Source organism: Leptosomus discolor, chromosome 1 (assembly GCF_034619465.1).
Source record: "Leptosomus discolor isolate bLepDis1 chromosome 1, bLepDis1.hap2, whole genome shotgun sequence".
NCBI classification, from domain to species: Eukaryota; Metazoa; Chordata; class Aves; order Leptosomiformes; family Leptosomidae; genus Leptosomus; species Leptosomus discolor.
In genome coordinates this window covers 21,753,321-21,776,476 of record NC_141391.1, presented here as the reverse complement: position 1 = coordinate 21,776,476, position 23,156 = coordinate 21,753,321, and the positions used below count along the sequence as shown (strand labels likewise).

The following is a 23,156-nucleotide window of genomic DNA, read 5'->3' as shown; positions in this document are numbered from 1 at the left end:
TGGCAGAGAACATTTTCTCCCAACCTCCTTGATCGCACAGCACTCAGGTGTCCAAACATCCCTAGATGTAAGAGCTATTTTGCATGAATATGACCACCTTTCAGCATTACTCTTCTTCAGTTAGAAGCTGGTGAACGTTTTGTCTAAAGCTTTTCCTGTTGAGCCCTGCAAGGGCAGGCTGACCAAAGCATGTCACGAGTTCATGATGAATCCATAGATGTCTTCAAGTTAAAACAAAATGATAAAAGAGAAAAGAAAAAATGGGAATGTTTGATTTGTCGTTTTCAAAATTCAGTGCTTTAATATTTCATTTTAGAATGACTATCCATTTCCAGAGGTACTTCAAGGTTATTTAGATCATATTTTAAAATATGCAAAAAGGATTGAAACCAAACGTGTAGAAAATAATTCAATTTGTCAAAACATTTCAAAAGTAGTAATTTCAGGTTGACCTCAAGTCACTTTCCTCCATTAACACTCAGATTTTAAGTTGACTGAAAACCAAGCTGAAAGTCCACCCTTTCCGTCATGGCTGCAGATATTCACACAAAAAGAAAGAGGGCACAATAACTTGTCTGTTCCACACAGCTGTGAAGCATTAAGTCATCTGTCCTCTGCCTTTTGTATCTCTGTATCTCCTTCCTTTGGACTTCATGCTTGCAAGAAGAATTGGTGAAATAAAAAGGATTGGTGAAATGCAGCAAAGCATCAATATGAAAAAGCAAAAATTGGTAAGTTCAGCTGTGTGGCCGTGTCTTACTTCTTGGCATTTTTGTCCACTTTTTCCCAAAATACATAAACAGGTTTGTTCTTTCAAATTTCCAAAGGACACCTGGTTCTGTGTATTTGCATTTGCACAAGAGCATCTGGTATTTTCTGTTTTTTTAGCAACTCCTTCATCTGTCTAAAGAGTAGAAATATTACCAAGTGATGGAGGAACTCATGATGTGGCACAACGGACGGAGGCACAGGCAAGGTGAGAAACTTACGCCTATGGGTCGAGGTTCTGGTCTGACCTCCTGTCTCCATGGCTTCTGGGAGCTGGGCATGTTTATGAACTGCACTCTGTAAAATCTAACTCACTCCTCCTCTTCCAGACAAAATCTTGGCTTCTATCTCATCTGTCCTTTCCTCTGCCTCTTGCAGAAGGCAGAGAGACCTGTAAATTGAATGATGTACTCATATTGCTCTTATTGAACGCTTGTAATTCTGAATGCAAATGGCACTTTTTATACACGAACAGAAAAAGGACTAAATTCACTGGATAAATTATTCACAACTGATAATTCAACCTGCTCTCGTGGGAGAGTGCAATGAATGTCTGATGATGGTAAAAAAATCCCCACAACTAATTCTTCCAACCGGTGAAGTCAATGGCAAAACCTTTTACTGACTTCAAAGGGAGCAGAACCTAACACTGAGCCAGAGGGCCCACATACGACTTCTCTTTAGTGGTTCTCACTTGCATTTAGGGCTAAAACCCAGACAAGCATTTATGTTTCGAGGAGCCCAGACTAATGCTGTATAGCAGAGTTGGGCTGCCAGGGCACATGCACTATTACAGCTCCAGCTGAAAGCAGGTCTGCTCTGCAGCCGTGGCGCAGAGCAGTGCCCGCAAGCTGAAGTAACCAAGAGAGAGCTGAGGTAGAGGTGTTGTTTAGTGAGCCTGGAGCTCAGGGCAGGTTAATTTGGCCAGGTTTGTCTAGTTTGGAGGAAAGGAAGCTGATGGGTGACCTTCCTAAGGAGGGGAAGCAGAGAGGGAGGTGCTGAGCTCTTCTCCCTGGGATCCTGTGACAGAATGCATGGGAATGGGGAGGTTTAGACTGCACATTAGGAAGCATTTCTTTACCAAGAGAGTGGTCAAACACTGGAACAGCCTTCCTAGAGAGGTGGTCGATGCCCCCAGCCTGACAGTGTTTAAGAGGCATTTGGACAATGCCCTTAACAACATGCTTTAACTTTTGGTCAGCCCTAAAGTGGTCAGGCAGTTGGACTAGATGGTCATTGAAGGTCCCTTGCAGCTGAACTATTCTCTTCTTCTCTCTTTTTTTCTTCTCTTCTTTGTCTCCTCTCCTTGCCTCTCCTCTCCTCGCCTCTCCTCTCCTCGCCTCTCCTCTCCTCGCCTCTCCTCTCCTCGCCTCTCCTCTCCTCGTCTCTCCTCTCCTCGCCTCTCTTCTCCTTGCCTCTCCTCTCTTCGCTTCTCCACTCCTCGCCTCTCCTCGCCTCTCTTCCTCCTCTCTCCTATCCCATCCTAATTTTCTTCGCATCTGGGATAGATTTGCAGGCAGTGAGGGGGCTCATGACCAGGGTGCCACCAGCCACCTCGACGTGGCTGTGCTATTGGCCATCATCCCCGGTGCCAGCGCACCACGGGCCCGATTTGCGTGTCATGGCTGTGCGCAGGGGATGCCGGGCCTGGGGCAAGGCTGGCGTGGGGGCTGCTGCTATGCTCCCCCTCCGTGGCAGAGGAGGCGAGCAGAGTGAGGGCTGGGCTGTGCCCCAGCGTGTGCCGCTGCTCCCCTCTGGTCGTTGGCAGTGGGGACGTGTGGCACTGGAGAGGGACAGGGACACGGGGGGCGGTGCGAGTCGTCCCAGTGAGGTGGGAGAGAGGGAAGCAAGTCGGGGCGGGGGGGGGGCGAAGTTGGCATCCTTTGCCTCTGCCCCTCGGGTATACATCTCCCGGGTTCGGTGGGGGTGTCCCGCGTTCCCACCCGTCTGTCCCCGCCGTGTGGTGCATTGTCACCTGCAGACTGTCGTGTCGTGTCCCCCGCCCCCCGCTTTCTCTCGGCGCTGCTGGTGCTTCGCAGCATTTCACATGGCGTGGTTTGTGTCACGCCGTGCCCGCGGTCTAACGCGCGGTGTGGCCGTGCCGGGGGGACACAGAGGCGACGCAAAACGCTCTTGTAAACAAAAGCCGAGCCCCCTCCCCGGCACCCGGCTTTGCGGGGAGAGGGGAACAAGCGCGGAGAACGGAACAACAGTCGCTCTGAGGGAGCGGCGGGCCCCGCGCTGAGCTGCGGCCTCGCCCGTCGGCCCCCGCGGCCACGCTCGGCGGGCGTCGGGGCGGTGTCGCCCTCGCCCCCCAGGCGCGGAGCCTCCCCCGGCGCCGTGCGGCGGGCCCGGCCGCGGCCCTGCGCGGGCGTGCGGCGCCGGGAGGAAAGGGGTTAAGTTATGTAAGCCCTTTTGGGGAGGGGTGGAGGCAGGGGCGCTGCCGGCGGAGCTGCGGCGGCTCAGGTTGATTCAGAGTGGGCGACGGCGGCCTGGCGCAGGCCCGCGGCGGAGGAAAAGCGGCTTATACCCCCCCCTTCACCACCACCCCGGGTTGCCATGGAGACGGGCGGGCGGCGGCGGCGGGGCTGTCAGTGAGGGATCGCACCGGGCACCGGGGCGGCGGCGGCGGCGGAGGGGAGGCCGCGGCGACGGCGGCAGCAGCGGCAGAGATGGACTCGCACTGCGACTGTGCCGAGCCTCCGGCCGCCGAGCAGCCGTCGGGGAGGATTAACAAAACCGCCTTCAAACTGTTCAAGAGGAGGAAATCCGGGGGCACCATGCCGAGCATCTTCGGGGTGAGGAGCAAAGGCGGGGAGGGGAAGGGCGCCAGCAAAGCGGGGATGGTGCGGAGCCGGACGCACGACGGCTTGGCCGACGCCGTGCTGGAGAGCAGCAAGAAGGAGGAACCGGGCGGCGGCAGCGGCGGCGGCGGCAGCGACCCGCCGAGCAAGGAGGCGCAGGGCCGGGCGGGCGGCAGCCTCGGCGTCTCCGGCGGCAGCTCGGTGGCCAAGTCGCACAGCTTCTTCTCCCTGCTGAGGAAGAACGGCAGGCCGGAGAACGGCAAGGCGGAGAGCGCGGAGCAGCGGGCCGGCGGCAGACAAAAGAAGGGGCTGAAAGGGATCTTCAGCAGCATGCGGTGGCACAAAAAGGACAAAAATGGCAAGGAGGAGAGGGGGGAAAGCTCGGAGATCCAGCCCGGGCTTATTATGCCGGGGTCTTTGACAGCCAGCCTGGAGTGCATCAAAGAGGAGACGCCAAAACCTTTGTCCGAAAGCCCGGCCAGCGCAGGGGAGAGCGGGCCGGAGCCGCCGCGGGAGAAGCGGAGCGGCGAGGCGCTCGCCTCGGCCCAGGAGCCCGCAGCGGGAGGTGGGGAGAGGCGGGAGAGCGGACCCCCGCCCGGGGAGGACCCTGCCGCTGCCGGAGGGCGACCCGAGGAGCTCTGCCGCCAGCCGCCGGACCCGGGCGCCGGAGAGGTTGGGACATCCGCGAAGGATGCGGCCATAACAGGTGACATTCCAATAACGACTATCCCCCCTGTTGAACCTCACTGTGATAGCGGTCAAGAGCCGGCAGCCGCCCCTGACCCTTCCTCTGTTGATCCACCCTCAGAGCAATCGATTGATCGTATTTGTTTGATGTTTGCTGACGTGACTTCACTGAAAAGCTTTGACTCTCTTACAGGCTGTGGAGATATTATTGCGGACCACGAGGAGGATGTGGGCGGCGGGAGTGGCAGCTGTGAGAAGAGCACCCCCGGGGCCGGCAAACTGGGTGCCTCCAAGAAGCACCCCACCATGGTGGCCTACCAGGGAGGAGGGGAGGAGATGGCCAGCCCGGACCAGGTGGACGACACCTACCTGCAGGAGTTCTGGGATATGCTGTCGCAGACAGAGGAGACCCAGCCTGAAGGAGGAGGAGGAGGGATAAAGAAGCCCGAGGGGTCGAAGGAGAACCGAGGTAGCGAGGGGGCTCAGAACAAGGTGGTGGTGAAACGTGGTGGCCTTCACCAGATCCCCATTCATCTCAACCACAAAGAGGAGCAGAAGGGCAGGGAGAAGGAGCAGCATGAAGGCGTCCCAAACAGCGACGAGGGCTACTGGGATTCCACCACCCCTGGTCCCGAGGAAGATGGTTCCACAAGCATCCAGAAGGAGACCATTCCCAGAGACAGCTACAGTGGGGATGCTCTCTATGATCTCTATGCCGAGCCGGATGAGAACCCACCAGCAGGGCCCACGGACGAAGAGGTCACCTGCGTGCCACGCTCCAAGCCCGTGTCTCCGATAACGACCACATGCTCACTGAAGACACCCTCAAGCACAGTGAAGGACTCCAAGATACCCATCAGCATTAAACACCTTTCGTCGCATCCTGCCAGCCATGGAGCAGACGCCAGCAACAGCCATCACGTTGCACACCATCACCTGGCCAAAAGCGAGATGCACAGAACAAAAATCCCTGTCTCCAAAGTACTGGTACGCCGGGTCAGTAACAGGGGCTTAGCAGGGACAACAGTGAAAGCTGCCACGTACCAGGACAGTGCCAAAAAGTAGTTGAATAAGAGGTGGAGACAAAGACGGACAGCAAGGTCAGTGTGTGAAAGTCTGCGTAGGAGACCACAGATAATGAATTAGTTTTGCATCACCTGAAGAAAGGCACCTAAAAGGCTTACTTCACTATATTCCATGGGCCTGCACTTCTGAATCCCTTCTTACTAGACTGTATGGCTGAATATAAAAGGTCGACTTCTTTTTGAGCACTTTTTTTACATTTGTATCTTTTTTCTGCAGCACTAAACACTGGGGAGGTTCATTTTTACATGCCTTTTTGGAAGCAGGACTTGGATTATGAACCTAAATGAGCATCCTTCCTCATGCAAAGCAGTGCCATGAGTTCTTCAAGGGAACAGTTACAAACGAAGCGACACGAGAGGTTCTCCGATACACTTATCTTTTAATCATTTCTGGGGGAGGAGTGGAGGGTGGGTGCCTGGCTCCGAAAATGGTGTTTGCTCTACAAAATGTTGGAAAAAATGCCAAGCAAAAAACAACCAACCTAACAGGTATTTTACCTGCTATAGGAATGAGAGCACTGCTCATCAGCAGACTTGATGACTTGCGTGCAGTAGCTAACTAAGGAGTTAGGTGGACTTGCCTAACAGGAAAACATATTTTTATTTGTCTGTCTGGTTGGTTTTGATCTGGTTTAATGTAAATGGGTAACAGAGACACCTGACATAGGTTCAGATGTTTACATCAATACTTGTCCAATAACGCATACAATCAGGTTCAGGGAAACATTTTACTAAATGCCAATATATACACACTGTTCACATTTATACAGTAACGTGTTCGCCATGTGTAAATATATACATATTTTAGCAGATTTACTCAACGCTACAGATTTTTTATTAAAAAAAAAATCACCCGTCTGTATTATCTAGAGTTTAAGCAAGAGTTAGTTTTTATAGGTAGATAATTTTACAGTTCTAAAATGATAGAACTTTGTGTAAGTACCTTAAATTAGAGCAAAACTCTGTTTTGTATGGGCTCATGCGTCCCCAGATAAGTAAGTCTGAAGTGCTGATTTTATTCCAGTGGCACATTCCATGGGTCAGAGCTGAGGTTCTGACAGCATTGCCACTGCAAACCTCTATTTTCAGGGGTTTAGACAAAGTTGCTCTGGGCTTAAACCTTACAGAGAAGGAACCCAGGAAAGAAACCTGTTTTTTAATTATTATTTTTTAAAATAATATAAAATTAGTTTTTGACTATTTAAAGAGAGTTTGGGTTCTTGTTGCTTTTTATTTTCATTCTTAATAACGTCAGAATAATTTTACTTTAAGAGAGAAAAAGAAATATGCTAAGCTAGTGGTACATAAAATGGTCTGATGAGCTTGGATCTTATAAGAAAATATTAATGGCTAGGACATTTTTGAATAGTGGCTACTGTACATGGGCATTGACAGCATTTCAAAGAAATTTAATAGGGGTTTAATGTGCCTGAGGACATATTTTTATGATACACTGAAATAGCTCCAAAAATCACTGAATTCTAAAGGTAAATGTTATGTATTTACAAAATATTTTGATACGAGTATTTAATCATCAGACTACAGTTAATATAAAATATATGCTCCAGTGTATCTGAAAAATAATATACATTTTAAAAATATACATGTCTATATTATGCAGAGAATCCTAAATTCACATCATTGAAGCTAATGGGTCTGATCTTACATAGCAGTTGGTTTTATTGTCTCTTAAATTGAAAGAAGAAAAGGAAAATAAATATACAGAATATATGTTTGAAGGATATTAAGGTTAGAGATAAACCATAAAAAGCCAGGAAATACCATAATAAGAGTGTTATACACTTGTATGTGTGGTTCACTGGGGAAATGACCTTATAGTCACAAGGCTAAAATTGGCATCTAGTTCTGCAATTACTGCATGATTTAATACCGAACTGCAACGCCCCAGTGAAGAGGGAGAAAGTGTACATTTTCCTGACCAGTCCCTGTTTTCATGGTTTGAGTAAGAACCTTAATACACTTCAAAGAAACTTATTTTATATGTTTTCTTTCTAACGTATATGTGTGTGGTTTTCTATATGCCTGCTCACACAGATGTGTTGTACATATGCATGTGTAGTCAGAACGCACCTCCTCCTGGGGGACACGCACCCGGGCGAAGGCGCACACCCGTGCACACTCGCACTCGTGTGAATGCAGCCACGCGTGCACGCTCCCACGCACAGGCAGAGGGGACGTGCTGTAGATCTGTCTCTGAGCACGCTGGCGATCGTTTCCTTTGCCTGAGAAAGGGATTTGCATTTGGCCTGATTCTGCTTGTGCATTTTAGAAAGTTAAAGCTGAAATACCTGCAAAAAGGATGAAAGTACAGAACATGGAACATTACCCTGGTCCTCAGCCCTAAACCTAACATTCCTTTTTCTGTCCTTTTGTTTTTGTTTGACTGTAAGGGACGCATCTTTCCTTGCATGACAACTCTGCAGAAAAATCATAATTCCCTATTTTGTTGTAAGGACAAATTGTGCAGAGAGATTCTGTAGGTGCTGGAAGTTGGGAGGGAGGGAGGATGTGGTGAGCTTGGGGTAGTGCCATAAAAACTGGGAGCACTGAGTACAGGTAGTGGGAGTGATGCATCTTTAAAACCACTAGAAGATAGCGGCTACCATCTCTACAGGACTTGTGTGTGGCAAATTATTCATCATATGCATTTTGTTTGCATTGTGGCATGTCTGTATTGAGAAACCAGTAGAATGACACTAGACTAGCTCCCTCTCACGTAATGACTAACACGAATCATCATTAAAATGCTTTGGCTTCCCTTCATTTTTCTCTCTCTCCTTTGTTTTCTGCCCCATTTTTCCTCCGTCCTCTGCATGCTGGCGGGCAGCTTCTTCCTCAGTGCTAAGCCCCGGTGCGGAGCAGAGCGGGGAGCCCTGGGCTGGCAGCCGAGCGTGGGGTGGGAGGGTGGCCATGCTGCCTGGGGAGGCCAGGTGCTCCCCAGTCGCTCTCTCCAGCTTTCTATCACATACCCAGCGTAAGTACATTTTGCAAATCTCTTGGCGGTTCGTTTGGCTGCTTGCTATGTACATATTTTAAGGACAATCATATCCTTAAAAGGAAAATGGGAAAGTAGCTTGTAGTAGGGCGTCAGTATTTTGAATCATTGCGACATACTGACGTCGATTCAGGGTAATGGTTGTGTGAGAGTGAAAATACAATCTAATGCTCAAATTAATGTATTTATAAAACTGACTTTCGTCTTTAAGCCATCCGTGTTTTTTATTTTGAGAGGTAATAGAAAATTTAATATTTACTAGGGCTTTCCATTTTCATAGAAATATATTTGTATAACTCCACACAATGCCTAACACAATCATTGGAAGGAGGTTCGAAGGCTTTTTTTAGACCTATATTTAATTCCTGAAAGATCCCTGTAAAATACTGTGAGATGCCTAAGAACAAACAGTTAATGGCTTGCTGGATTTAAAGGCTGAGACATAAAGAGGAAATAGTCCTGAGGCATTCTGTGGTGGTTTGCATTCTTGTTTATGTTAACCCTGTTCAAGCATACATTTTCCTTGGCTTTGGTAGGTATCAAGGTAGAAATGGTGTTCTGAGTCCCAAAGATAACATTCCCAATGCTGTCGTTGTTTTGATTTTTCTTAAAGAATACTTTTCTTTATTTGTTTTATTTGTTATTTTGTGGTCTGGATGATGCTTTGTAATTATCAGCTTGTATATCATTCATAAAGGATTTTATAGATCAGGACTTGGCATTTAGTTGTATGTACTCTTTGCACTTTCAGGTCGCTACTGGTAAATTTTGTATGTTCTTAGGATATTTCTATATATTGTGTAGTGTTTTATATCTATCTACAGTGATTTCAGTGATATACATTCCTGTCCTATATATCAGCACAAAAGATTTCCTTTTGGTAGCATGAAATGATGTTTTTGTGGACTTCTTTTGTCATGATAGGAGTTAAGTTTCCTGTACTATATGTGTGGCCTCAACAGACATAAAGGGTCTTACTTTCCCTGTAGCGCGGGTGCATTTTGCTCTTGCCAGTAATAGGACTCAAACACATGTAGTAGATTCAGAAGAAATTCCATGACTAGAATAAGAAAAATCTATGTTCAGTCTTATTCCATCAGTCACCAGCATTTTCTTCATCCACTGTGAATATCCTCACCGCCGTTCAGGGTAGTAGAGGACAGAATTATAAAAATTACATGCGTAGATGTACACTATGAAGATTAATTCACTGATTATTTTTTAATGAATCTTACTGAATTATTTATCTAAGCTAAGTGAATATTGCACCAAAGTCTTCAAAATGTCTGATACAGATGGCATTTTCAGTAAGATGCTATAAGTGCAGATGAGCCAAATTAACAGGCTTTGCTTAGCAAAGCAAAACCTTGTTGTTTCTTAAATTTGTAGTACTGACTGAGCTTGCAGATCAAAGGGAGCCATTGATTCTGCTACATGGCCATGCTCGGAGGTTTTTTTTTCCCTGCTCTAATGGACTACTTTCAGAAAAGGCTTTTCAGCGAGATAATGGTATGAAAAGGACAGTTCACAGTAACAATAGCCACTTACAAGGCAGATGGTTATCTAACAGCCACAATGGGGGACTCTAAGCAAGGTGGCCTGAAAATGTATTTTCATAGTTACTGATATGAAAGGCTGAGGCTTCTGTCTGGAAAAGCAAATTGACGCCGACTCAGAGATGCTGCAGAAACGAGTCTTGGCAGAGTTTACACGTGACAGCTTCTGCAGGGTTTGTTGGTTTTTTATTTTGGCCTTTCCTTTTTTTTTTTTTTCTTTTGCTTTGTTTATGTTTTCATTACAATGACATAACCCCATGTGTCTGAGCAGAATTGCACAACTGACTCTTCAGAGGTTCAGTGTAGAATACACTGTCAGTTCTCTTCAGTGGCCTCGGACTGGTTCCCGCTGAACGTCCCTCTCTTCCATTGAGGGATGGGAGGGATGGGATGAGGGGGTTCCCGCGTCATGAGACCACATGCTGTTTACTGTGAGCAGGTGGTATCTGAATCTGTCGTGCTGTTTGTGTTCGGAGGACAGTTTATTTTTAATTTGACTCACAGGAAATTTTTAGCTCATTGGTAGCTCACATCTTGTCTTCCTTGTGAGCATCTCTAGGCTAGGAGCGGTCAGCGTTGATCTGGTGTTTCCTAGGTCCATTTCACATAGAGAGAAATGGGAGAACTTGTAATATGCAAAAGAATAAGAGCTATAACCACTCGAGCCACATCCTGGGGGCCTTTATTCCTGCGAAAGCATGTTGTTAAAGCTCTTCTTGTCTTAGAGGGCTTCTCCATCCAAAACAGTAGAGTGCTATTGCCTGGGACACCCTCTCCACCTTTTTTTTTTCCTATGTCTCTCATTCCCTCTCAGCTATACTGCAGTTGCTTGAGAAACCAAGAGTTTTGATCTAGCCTTCCAGTGCTAGAAAAGAGGAGCTGCTGCCAGTGTGTTCTTGAGGAGGTCTTTGGTCCTACTTCTTGGTCTTGAAAAAATTAATTCACCTTCAGAACAAACAGCAAAGATATTTAAAATTGAGATCTCTGCTGTGTGATCTCATACACGTGGGTGAGGATGTTGAGTGGTATTTTACACAGAGTGGAATGTATCCCTTCACTTTCCTGTTTTGGACAATTTAGCAAATCTAGCAGGGAAGCATGTCAGTCTTGTAGGTAAGCCCACAGGCTGTTTGTTATGGAGACAGTGCCCAGTTTATCTTTGGTAGGAACTGCTTTTCTTTTTCCTTTCTGTACGTATTTAAATAAATTAGAACCAAAGTTGTAGTGGAAGGACGAAAAGGTTATGACTAACAGGGCGAGGAGTTTAAACTGCTAGGCTGAAAGGCTTCTTGTAGCAATGGCTAAAAGTAAAAGATTGCTTTGCCTATTTTAACATCACATCCAAGCAACGCTTTGCAATAGAAGCTAATCCAGCTAGGGCCACAAAGTTAGAAAACTGGCATTTGCTACGTGACAATCTCTTTCCAAGATCCAGTTCTGCTGTGGCAAAGCTTCCACTGACTCCAGTAGGAATTGGCAAAGGTCCTTAATCTCTTTATTTTAAGGAAATAGGAAGTGTTTCTTAAATAAGTCTTCCCTTTTTTAAAGATGAACATTATTCAGGTGATTGTGCAGTGTTTTATATTACTGTAGTAGTATTTTCACTGATCTAGGTGCAAAACATGTCTTTCCATTGTTTTTCCATCTTAACAAGCAGCCACTCCCACATATAACTCCAGTGCTCAGCGCGTTTAAATTACAGCTAACACAATCACTGACTTCCTTAATTTAACTTGTGATGGCAAAGCCAAGACCAGATCCTTTCCAGAGTGGTAAACCCCCTGTTTATTGTCTCGTTGTTCATGTTTTTTGATATGGTGACTAATGATGCCTCCCTTTAATTATTACACAGCCACGTTTTAAATCTGGTTTTAGGGAAAACAGTATGTAGGGTAAGATCTCTTAGCAGATTTTTATTATTTTGGATGATGTTGCATCAAAACAGTTGCTATTTCAGTATCAGGTTGTTTCCATGGGCTTTTTATGCAGATGCGTTGGAAGCTTTGAACATAATGTGCTCGTAAAAGAAAATTGGCTGCATCTGCTTTGAATTAAGCCTGACCTTAAAATGTAAAATACTACACATCTGGTGATCTTTTTTGGTTAATGGCAGCAAAGGGGAAGTTCTGCCCCAACTCATCTGCACCCTGCAGACTCGGGGAGTAAAGCGCTGTCACCAGGAGAATTTGATGTCTGACCCTGATGTGTGGTCCCCACAGAGGGGTGCCAGGTATCACTGTGGGGAGATGTCTGCCAGATTGGACAGCAGCAGCAAAAGCCAGGGTGGTGGTGCTGTGCTGGGGTGGGAGGGTTGATAGGGTGGCTGGAGATGGGATGCAAGCAAGGGCTGGACCTCTGGTCCTTGTGGAAAAGGAGAGTTAAACATACACCTATAAAGTCTGCTCCTTTTTTTCTTGTGTCGATGCTCAGATTGCTGTTACACTGTGTTACGAGCCAGACTCTGTGAGTCTGGGTGTGCTCAAGCCAGTGCTCCTGCTGCTGGACTACAGCGTGACCTGAGCCTCAGTGCCCAGTGCCTTTCTGAAGGCAGTTTTAGCACAGAGACTTCCACAAAGCCCACCACCGACCTCTGGCATCTCACTACTCTTCCATCCTCATTTTGCCAGGGGGATGTGGAGACCCAAGCCCTTGGCAGAGTGGTGACCATTGGCTGCACGGTTGCAGCCCAAGAGCAAGGGGGGAGAGAATGTGAGACACATTGTGCAGCAGCACCACCAAGTCCTAGGTAGAGTGCAAGTAACTTTCTGCAGCATGTGGCTTGATAAAAGCAATGTTAACCTGCTTTTCGAAAGAGGGAGCAAGACAAAAGCTGTTACCTTCGTGTAAAATTGGAGTAAATCCTCTGCCATTGGACAGATTGCAACAGCTGGACAATATCTCAGTCCACGAGTATTCCCTCTGAAATCAGTGGATCTATTAGTGGTGTCAGTTGTTATTGACTGAAGATCCCATAGTTTGCCGCCCCCCCCCCCCCCCCCCCCCCCATTTTCCTTGCTATGTTTGTCAGCAGAGTCTGTCTCAGCAAAGCTCTGGTGTTGAGACTTGTGGCCCTGTTGAAATGGGGGATGAGGTATGAATGTGGTTGGTGGAAAATACAGATTAAATAAGTCCAGAAAACACGGAGTGGCTTCAGTCTTTTATCATAGCCACACTCTGCTTAGATGTCATGGTGTGCCTGAGGAAAACATAGCAGGGACTGCTCCACACTGCATCTGACAAACTGATGCTCTTGGGGTTTCCTACGTGCTGAAAGGGACAGATGTGTCCTGTTAGAAGTCACTTAACCTGTTTCTATAATATGTGCTATAGCTGACAGATCACTGTTAATTACAATTTTCCCTCGTATTTTTTTTGTGTCAGCCACCTCCAGTAAGGTAGCATCTTATTCAAGATAATGAGTGAGTAAAGACAGAACTCCTCACTCTTCTTAACTAACTGCTAATAATCTGGCGAGTCTGTGTGCACTGACTTTTTCTTAGTGAAAGCTCACGACATTCCAGGGGGTGTTTTTATAACAGACTGTTAGACACACTCTGCTCCTTTCCAACTCTATAAACTTCGCTGAGTATGTGTCTCCTCGAATCACTGTATTCTTAACGTATTTACAACCTAACTGATAGCAATAGATGTCTCTCTTCCCTGGCAGTTCACAAGGATATACTAATCAGTGTTTATTATATTTTTAATTCTGTAAATATTTATTTTGGTACTCTGTGTATTTATTGGCACTGATTCTGGTGTTTGCTTATGTGTCATTGTAAATGTTGATGGTTTCAATAGTCTTGCTTCTAATGAATGTAAGGAACTCAGACTAACTGCACTTTTCTTCCATTCAAAAACCTTACAGTGAAAAATATTCCCACTGTCATATTATGTGTTATAATGAATACAGTTAATAAAATCAGTTGTCACTTTTCATTGATGAATGTGAAGGTTACTTTTTGATGTTCGAACTAGAGATAGAGCCAATCTATTCAGTGCACTGGAAAATACTAGGCTTTTGAAAGCAAGACATTAGGGAATTATATCCCAAAAATAACATAAAAGAGAATAGTTGGGCATGTGTACACTTTCATTTTTATGTAGAAGTGCCTTTAGCAGTTTTACTAATAACGTCATAGAGTAACTATACTAAATTCATTATTTAGAGGAGGGCTTTCATAAACGAGAGAGTTTTGGTCTTCTGTTTCATCAGCATGTTTTTCCCCTTTAAACCACTTAGACAATGGAAATGGACTGAGTTTCATTCTGGTTTTCAAATCAGCTTTGCTTCCTGGTTCTCCTGGTCTGGAAGCCAGCAGGGAAGCTGGTTCTTGGCACAGATTTACTTTGGAGTTGTAGTTTTGGTGTGACAGCTAGAAAATGCAGTCTGCTGTAAGCTACATTGCCCACCTTTAAAACTGCGATTTGACTGCTATGACTATGAAGTGACATTTACATGTTCCAGTATTTAGAGGGTGGCTACAAAGAAGATGGAGACTCTGTTTTTACAAGAAGTCACATGGAAAAGACAAGGGGTAATGGGTACAAGTTACTCCGGGGCACATTCTGATTGGATGCAAGGAAATTTCTTCACAATGAGAACAAATCAGCCATTGGAATAATCTCCCCAGGGAAGTGGTGGATTCCCCAACATTGGATGCTTTTAAGATTCAGCTGGACAGGGTGCTGGGCTGTCTTGTCTAAACCGTGCTTTTACGAAGAAAGGTTGGACCAGATGATCTTTGAGGTCCCTTCCAACCTCGTATTCTATGGTTCCATGGTTTATTGGAACCTCTGTTTTGCAACTTTCTCTAAATTTCTTGCATTTAGAAAATGCATAAAGCATTTGCATCAGTCTACTTTAATGCTTAAGTTTATTTACTTCACTTAGCTAAGCAGCACTGCTTTGCTAAGGGTTCTCCCATGTTACTACTTGTCCGTGGAAGATACTGAACCAGCCAGAATAAGAGCTGGAATAAAATCAGCTGAAAAGTTTTCAAGGAACAACAAAGCAAAAGGTATGAAAAGCTTATTATGCAAGTCAGGAGCAGGACATCTTGACACAGTGTAAATTGATCCTGTGTTCACAAAAGCATAATTCCTCTTTCCAATAGCTGGAATGAAGCTGAAGAAACTTTTTCCCAGTGATTTAATGCACAGACAATTTTAGATTCAGACCTTCTCAGCCTGTGTCCCCTATTGCGCATTCGTGTCTTTTATCCTAAGTATCTGGAAGCAGAGGAGTTGTGGTATAAATTATTCCCTGGCGCAGAAGATTGCCTGGACACCTTGCTTATGTCCAAGTATAGCTATTGGGATTCTTTGGGGCAAAGGGGTTGCAATGAAAGGCAGAGCAAAAGTACAGCAAACTTATGAATCTTGATAACTGTAGACCTATGTGATGCAGCTGTTAACACCTTCCACAAAACCAGACTGCAGTAGCCTGGTAGATCCACTGTGACTGAAAAAATTGAAGTCTCCTGAAACCAGGAGATTTGGCCCAAATACTCTTTTTGAAATCAAGATGAAGAGGCTGATTTTCTAATATCGAGCTAAAAGTCCCTTCTCAATTAAAACCAAGATCAGTCATTCCCAACAGTACATCTCTATGATTTTCACAGCCACCTTACTGGAAAAGTGTTTGCAATGGGAGTGATGACCTGGAAATCTCCCTGTGACCCACTTGTTGAAGATGAGTGCTCCATCCAATTTGCAAATCTATCAAGCAAGAAAGAGAAGAGAATATTCTTGACTCCTAATAATTAGTAAGGAATATTGGCACGACTAAGGGACAAGTCAACTGACTGTGAGTGAGTACTAGTCTCATTTTAAATCCTTTCCCTTGAATCATGGTATTTTTCCCTTTCAAAGTGATCATACAGGAGTTATTTACTAGGAGCTCACATTGAGCAGACGCTTGCTCCTACCTACCACGTTGCACATCTGCTTCCAATTAAAACCGTTCCACAGTGCCCAGAGGGGGATGGGAAGGAGGCTCAAAGTTTCTGCAAAGACTTATTTCAGCAGCCATGGATGCCCCTGTGTCAGCTGAGGACTAAGAACCTGCTTCATCTCTTAATGACACATCATTCCTTTTGCTCTGCAAAGACCCTTGGCACTTGGCTCAGATACTCAGTCAGACCCTGGGAACAGGAGGTCTCCTGTGTTGTGACTAATGAAGGAGACTTGTCCTTGACCAATATGTGTATTTTTTCCAGCTTAAGAAAAATGTGTTTTTTTTTTTTTTTTTTTTAAAGATATAGATGGAGTCCCATAGCTGCTACCCTAAATAGAACAAGACAAATGAAAGGAGTCTGTTGAAGTACAACTGTCCACAGCTACTCCAAAGACTAAATTTGTAGCTCCCTTGGCCAGAGGAGAGACTTGAGTAAAGATCCTCTGGGTGAAGGTCCTGAATAAGCAGAGATTGACTAGGTAGAAGTGTGGCAGCACCGTGGAGGTGGTGGGAGATGTTGAGGCAGCTAAACCTAGGGCAGCCAGAAGCCCTGTGGGCAGCAGTGTTCTCTCCTGCTTCACAGGGAGATGGTTGCCTCCAGGGCACCTATGTGGCTCAAGGTGCTTCAAGAACATGTTCAACTGCAGGCTGCCACAGCGTGGGAACAAATGTTGCTGAGCTTCCTGCATGGAGCTGGGTGACACGTGGAATGCAAAGTAAACAAAAATTCTATGACCAAACAGTATTTTAAGGACAGAAATTATACTAAATCTGTATGTCATGTAAAGCAAATCTCTTCCATTCCTGCCCAGTTCCATTTGTTCACCCGTAAAGATGAAAACACAACCTAATTTTGCAACAAAGTAGGTTTGAATGAACAAAGGCAAATGTGTCTTAGTAAATATGAGTGGTGAAAAACCTGCTCTTGATTATGGCTGTGAAGATACTGGCCACAATCTAAAGTGGACATGAAAAAAACATCTGTTCTACTAAAATGATGTAGAGGATCAGAAAAATGACGGTAACAAAAATCAAATTGATTGTTCTGAGTATTTCTGAAGGAAAAATAGAGACAGATAAGAGTTCGACTAGTCTTGGTCTATCTTTAAGTAGGGATAGCTTACATCTACATCTGTCTTTCTCTAAGTTTCTACCCTTCACATTCTGCACTAATAGATTTTATTTACTGACAGATAACAAATCGTACAAAAATGCAGCACTTACAGTGAAGAAATCAGTCCTGCTACTCTTTTGCTTATAGATGTCTTTTTTTTTCCCCCGTGTTAACAAATTAAGCTTTTGATCCTTCCAAATAGACCATATCCAGTCATTATCATGCCACATTTAGGGTCTGATTACGCAGCTGCTGCGTCTGAACAGCTTCATTCAAATCAGTGAGAAATGCTCATATCCAGCAACTGCAGAAATGGTGCTTGCGTCCTTTGCAGAGCTGCCTATTGCTGCTTTCTCAGGGGCTTAGAATATTTATGTCTATTGTCACTACATGATGTTGAATTTGCCTGTTTTTTTTTTTCCTAGGACCTGACAGAAAACTCCATAAATCTGCAAGTTTTATGAAAAGACAGTTGGACCAGATTACACAGTTAAGTTAACTTGTCTGTGCCAGATCTTAATTCTCTCTCAAGATGTAACATGTATTCAAGACCGATTTAGAATAAATGACTGTATCGGAAAACAAAACAGACATCAGAGCATAAGCATAAAGGCAAATGTCAGCCCCTGGCTCTGAAACAACTGGGACCCTCAATCCGAGCTATGAAACCTTACATTTCTGCCTCAGTGCACACAAACACACAGCACTATTTATAGCACAGCCTTTTACTACCCTTCTGTTAGAATAGGCTTCATCGGAGGATTTACATGACTAACCAAAAGCAAAAGCCTTTTGTACTTCGTTTCCATAAGAGAAGGCCAGTGTGAAGCTGGTGTCCACTGGGCTGAATTACAGAAATTATCAGTTACTAGAAAACCACTTACTAATTCAAAGGCATCTGTTACCATGGCATAGGTCTCCTCTTCCCTCTCCATGCCCCAGATTTAGTACCAATGATGGGAGCTTAGTGAAAGCTCAAAAAGAACAGTTCTTACTTCTGAAAAATAAAATGCATAGTCAAGGAAGAACACGTGTTTCATGGCAACTAAGGAGTAAAGGGTTAAGACCTAGGAGATGGCTCTGAACCAATAAACAGCACAAAAGACTCCTATTAGCAAATCAAGAGCCCAATGTGCTCTCATTTCCCCTCTTGTATCTTCAGTTAAGTCCTTTGGGCCACAAAGTTACTGTTCCTGCCAAGGACAACAATCAGCATGAGGTGATTATTTTAGATTCTGCTACATACCCTGAAGTCTCATGAAAATGAAAACTAACCCTCCCTTCATCCTCTGATCTGATTTCCAGGGCAGGGCAGGCCCATCAGCTAGTCCCCATCCTTTCTTCTCGCTGTGCCAGCTGCAAGCACCCAGACTTTCCCCAGAGATGCCACCTTCTCACAGATGCGTGCCTCTTCCTGCCTTCCAGATGGCAGTGGCCTTCTTAACAAGCTCCCCAATTTCTCTTTCCCCCTTGAGATTTCATTTCAATGTTATCTTGTCACATCTGTTTTTCTCCAGTTGGATGATGTGCAGGAGCACGAGATGTAATGCTTCTTCAAGAGGTTACCAACCTGCAGCTCCCATGGCCATTTCAAACCTCCCCTGTCCAAAAGTGTCCCTGTGAGTGAGGCAGTGAGGATCACTAATGCTCTGGTGTGTCAGTGACAGCCCCTGCCCCAGCTGCCGAGCAGAGGTAAGGACCACTTTGTTGAGGTTTGCAGGCTGCTTGTTTCCTTGTGTCGTTCTGCATCACTGGGCTTACTCTTTCCTCCCTAGAGCTTCTCCACAGGGCTTCTCAAGGCTCCCCGGCGCTGTTATGGAGCTGTTTAACATGGCTTGGGAAGGAGGAGAATGACTGGAGAACAGGGCAGGGATTTGGACTCAGGCTGTGATATCCTTTCACACGTCCTCTGTGACCTTCAGAGCAAAACTCCACCTCTTTGCTTTTTCCACCTCTAAATGGCGACTGCGATCCTTCTATAGGAAAGGTTGCATGTGGCCAAATCCTTCACATTTTACCCCACTGCCTGTGAAGCAATTTGAGACGTGGGTCGGTGTATGGTGCGACAGCAGCACTCTGTCATTCATCCCATCTTGCCCAGATTCACCAGCGGCAGATGTGGCTGTGACCTGAATGAGAAGAAAAATCCTCTTTCCCCTATTTTTTGCATGGGATGGCAGTGGTAAGTTCCCAGGGTGAGAATTTGGCTGGATAGGGGCTGTGAAGCTGCCTTCACATCTTCTTGGCTATAGTGCTGCTGCCCTTGAGGCTCTGCAAATGTGGGATTAAAGAGCTGGAGAGGAAGGGTGTCAAGGGGAATCAGCAGTGTCATGGAGCAGTGGGAGCGGGGTGTCATAGCCCACAGAAGCCACACAGTGTGGATTCTTCCCCTGTCAGGGGCAGGAGAAGGAGAGATGTGGGGGCTAAAACATTTTGAGCCTCTTGGTATTTCTGTCCTTAGACCTGGCTACAGATGCATTTGCCACAAGGTGACCTTTCTGCAGTGTCTGGCACAGCTTTGGCCTGCTGATGGTCAGTGACTCTCCACTTTCATGAAACTGATTGAAGAAACACAACAGTAGGAAGTAATACCAGTCATAAAGGGATGTTCTGCTTCCTCCTTCACTTCCAGTTTTCTGATAGAGATGGCAGCAGTAGTTATTCATTGCTCCCACCATGCAGCCAGAAGGCAGCCATCCTTGGGGTTTGGTGAGCCAGGCATTGAGCCTTGTAGAGCGATGTGGTGCCATGGCTCTGGAAAGGGGCAATGCAGGAACTGATATATTTGTTGAACAGGTGACCTGCCGGATCAAGCAGTCTATTGCTGTCCACAGCTGCCAGCAGAGGAGATAATTCTACAAAGACACATGACATGCTATTGTGAATAATTATGCACTGTCTGTTTGGCAGTAGAGGTACCTTTGTAACTTCAGGTAGTGATATGTCTGTGTTTTGATGAAAATTGTTTGTATGGCTTGTTACCACCAAGGAAATTATTCCGACCTGCATAAATAATCACTTTTAGGGAACCTTTTGAGGTTCTTTTCTTCACCAGTGTCCTGTGGCTATGAGTTCCATACATTCATTATACTTCACTAAAAGAAAGGAAAAAAACACCTTACGAGATGTAAGGGAAACGCCAAGGAAATTTTATGTGCTAAGTAATCAATTTTTAATTGGGGAGGCTCAAAAAGAAAGAAAGGTGAGAGAAGAACATCCCAATGAGGTGTATTATGTTGCCATGAGGTTGTTCAAAATGGCCTCATTATTCATGCATGACTCATGCATTGACAAAGGAAAAAGTAAAAATTTTTTAGGGATATTGATCTGGAGACAAAAGGGATCTCCAGGCCCTCAGCTGGCAGCCAGGACTGGGGATGACGGTGACCCAGCATAGCTTCCCTCCTGCGCTGGGCAGAGCCGGCTGGGCTGTGCTGCTGTGACTTTCGCCTTCCCTTCCTGCCCGGCAGGCAGGAGAAGTGCGGTGGTATGAAATGGAGATACTGGGAAACCTAATTCAGAAAGCCTTTGATTCCAAATCACGTGGTGCTTCATGCTCTAGTAGTTTATAACCAGCTCCCGGGTGAGTTTATTCACCTCCTGTGTTTCAAGGGTCAGCATTGGAGAGCTGGGTGCTGCCATGGCTGGGGTGTCAAGCAGCCGGTGGCGGCAGCATCTTGGCAGGGGAAAGCTGCTGCCTTAGCTCTCTGGTAAATCACCCCTTGCCAAGGTCTATTCATTAGATGTGGTATCCCGTGGGAGACATGTTTGTTAAGTTAAGAAGGTTTTGTGGGCTCTATTTCAGTGACCGGTTTTGGTCCCAGAGCAGTGTCCTGAGGGCTCCTCAGCTCAGCCTATATCTGCCTGAGTGCAATCCCCGCCTCAGTGAGGCCCCTCCTCTTGGGTCTACTTGGGCTGCCGCTTACAGAGCCACAGAATTGCAGAGGGGTTGAGGTGGGAAGGCACCTCTGGAGTTCATCTGGTCCAACTCCCCTACTCAAATAGGGCCACCCAAAGCCAGTTGCCCAGGACCGTATCTAGATAGGCTTTTGAGGAGGGACAACCTGTTAAGCTCTCAGTCACCCTCACAGTAGAACAGTGTTTCCTGGTGTTCAGAGGGAACATCCTGTATTTCAGTTTGTGCCCATTGCCTCTGGTACTGTCATGGCACCACTGAGAATAGCCTGGCTCTGTCCTCCCTTCAGGTGTTTATATACATTGATGAGATTCCCCTAAGCCTCCTCTTCTCCAGCCTGAACAAGAGAGATGTTTTCTAGAAGTGTCACAGGTCACAGCACTGCTAGAACCACACTGGAGAAATGTGTTGGGGTTGAGGACTGTCCCACCTCAGCCCCACACCATGCTCTGCCCCACAGCAGGCATGCATGGGTGCCTGCCTGGGCGCCAGTGAACCTGGAGAACTTGTAGGACCATGTGCTGTCCCAACAGGAAGAGAAGCGACACACAAGCCCTTGTGTTGTGCATGGTGGTGGCTTGGAGCTGAGAGGTGATGGAGGGGTAGAGACATTTCTTTCTAGGCAGCAGCACCTGCTTGTTCTGCCACAAACTGGTGCATGATGGCCTGAACGAGCTCCGTGCACCTCCTCACAGCAGGTACAGTGAAGATGCTGCTGCTGGCAGCGCATGTGAACACTATTGCTTTTCTCCAAGTCCCAGATCACCCTTCTTTTTCCTGTCAGATACTCCCACAAACAGATCATTTCCTTTATGAAAGGTGAGGCATAGCCCAGCATGCTCCTGACTGTGAAGAGCAAATGATTTATTTAAGATGTCTTTGTACTCTGCTGTGGACCCCCAACAGGATGAGGGCCTCTCCAGGCTGGTGCTGTGCCAGAGCCACAGCCCCTGTGGTTTTACAGTGCTGATAGACCAGACAGAAGGCATGGGCATCTGGAGAGGCTGAGTCCGCCCTGAGGAAATGTGCTCAAGTGGAAAAGGCACTTGCAGGACCAAAGGACACCTGTGTTTTTACTCCTGCTTCTCCCACCCACCTGCTGCCTATCTGTGTGTGAACCAGCCCACCTCCTTGCTGGGCATTTGCACAGTGCAAATGTCACTTGTTGGAGTATCTGCTGCTCCAGCTGTCCAAGTGTGGGTGCAGGAGAGGAGCCTAGTTTGTGGCTGCTGTTTGTGTCAAAGCTTGTGCTAGCTCCAGGGATCATTCTCCCCTATGAGTCAAAGGTCTGACACAAATTAGCTTCATGATACTCTTCACTGGGAGAGTTCCACCAGCAACACGTGTGATAACTTCCCACCTCTTATATTCCTCTGTGCAGCTATTATCAGACCCTCCTGTGTGATTTTAACAGCGTACTTCCACTGATGACCTGCAACTCTGTGGAAGGGCTTGCGTGCTGAGGTGCTCTGGCTCTCATTAGGCTCTGACCCTGTTCTCGGTGGTGGATGGGAGCTTTGCAAGTCATTTAGGCTGAGAGAGGATCAGATCTTTGCAGAGGGTTTTCAAACTCCTCCAGTGTTAGAGAAGCTACAGTGCTTACAAGGCACAACTTCAACTTCTGTGCAATTTATAATTTCCTTTAATTGCTTAAAGAGCTCTAATTTTTACACCGTTGTGAAAGGGTCTTTGTTTACAATGATTGCAGAGGGTAATATTTCTAGCATGGGTAACCATGGCAATGAATAATTCTATTCTCAGGAACTGTGCCAGCTGCACTAATGCCTTATAGTAGCACTCAAGCAGTTTGCTAATGAGAGACTTCTCATTTATTGTAGCAGGGCATTTTCCCATGTCCACGCATTAGCCTGTAGTTTCTTAAAAGCACGTTCTTTATCAGTAATACGTGGAGAAAAACAAAACAAAACAAAACCAAACAAAATAAGCAAATCTCAGTTACACAGCTCCTCTTGCGTGTAAGGTGTTCCTGTTTTCTCCTTGGAGACTGTATTATAAGATACATTATTTAAGGAAACTTACGGTATGTAACAGTCTGGTTTGTTTTTACTACTACCATCTAAAATAAGGATGAGCTTAGCATGCTCTAGAGCAGCTGTTTCTTACACAAAAAGACACCACCCTGTCAGTTAATCTAGTCAAAGATACGTGGCTTTTATCACTAGAGGAAGCACTTGAACTATTTTTAAATGTTAGTTTTATAAATAATTTTATTTGATTCAGGAATAATTTA

The 23,156-nt window shown here is 45.8% G+C and overlaps 1 protein-coding gene across 1 annotated transcript; it reads left to right on the top strand.

The window, feature by feature from the left end:
- The first annotated feature begins 3,437 nt into the window (after positions 1-3,437).
- On the top strand, positions 3,438-5,324 carry AMER2 (APC membrane recruitment protein 2). The gene has a single exon (XM_009952162.2). It carries the CDS (start codon positions 3,441-3,443, stop codon positions 5,322-5,324), a length of 1,884 nt encoding a protein of 627 aa, XP_009950464.2. The 5' UTR covers positions 3,438-3,440.
- Positions 5,325-23,156: the final 17,832 nt, after the last annotated feature.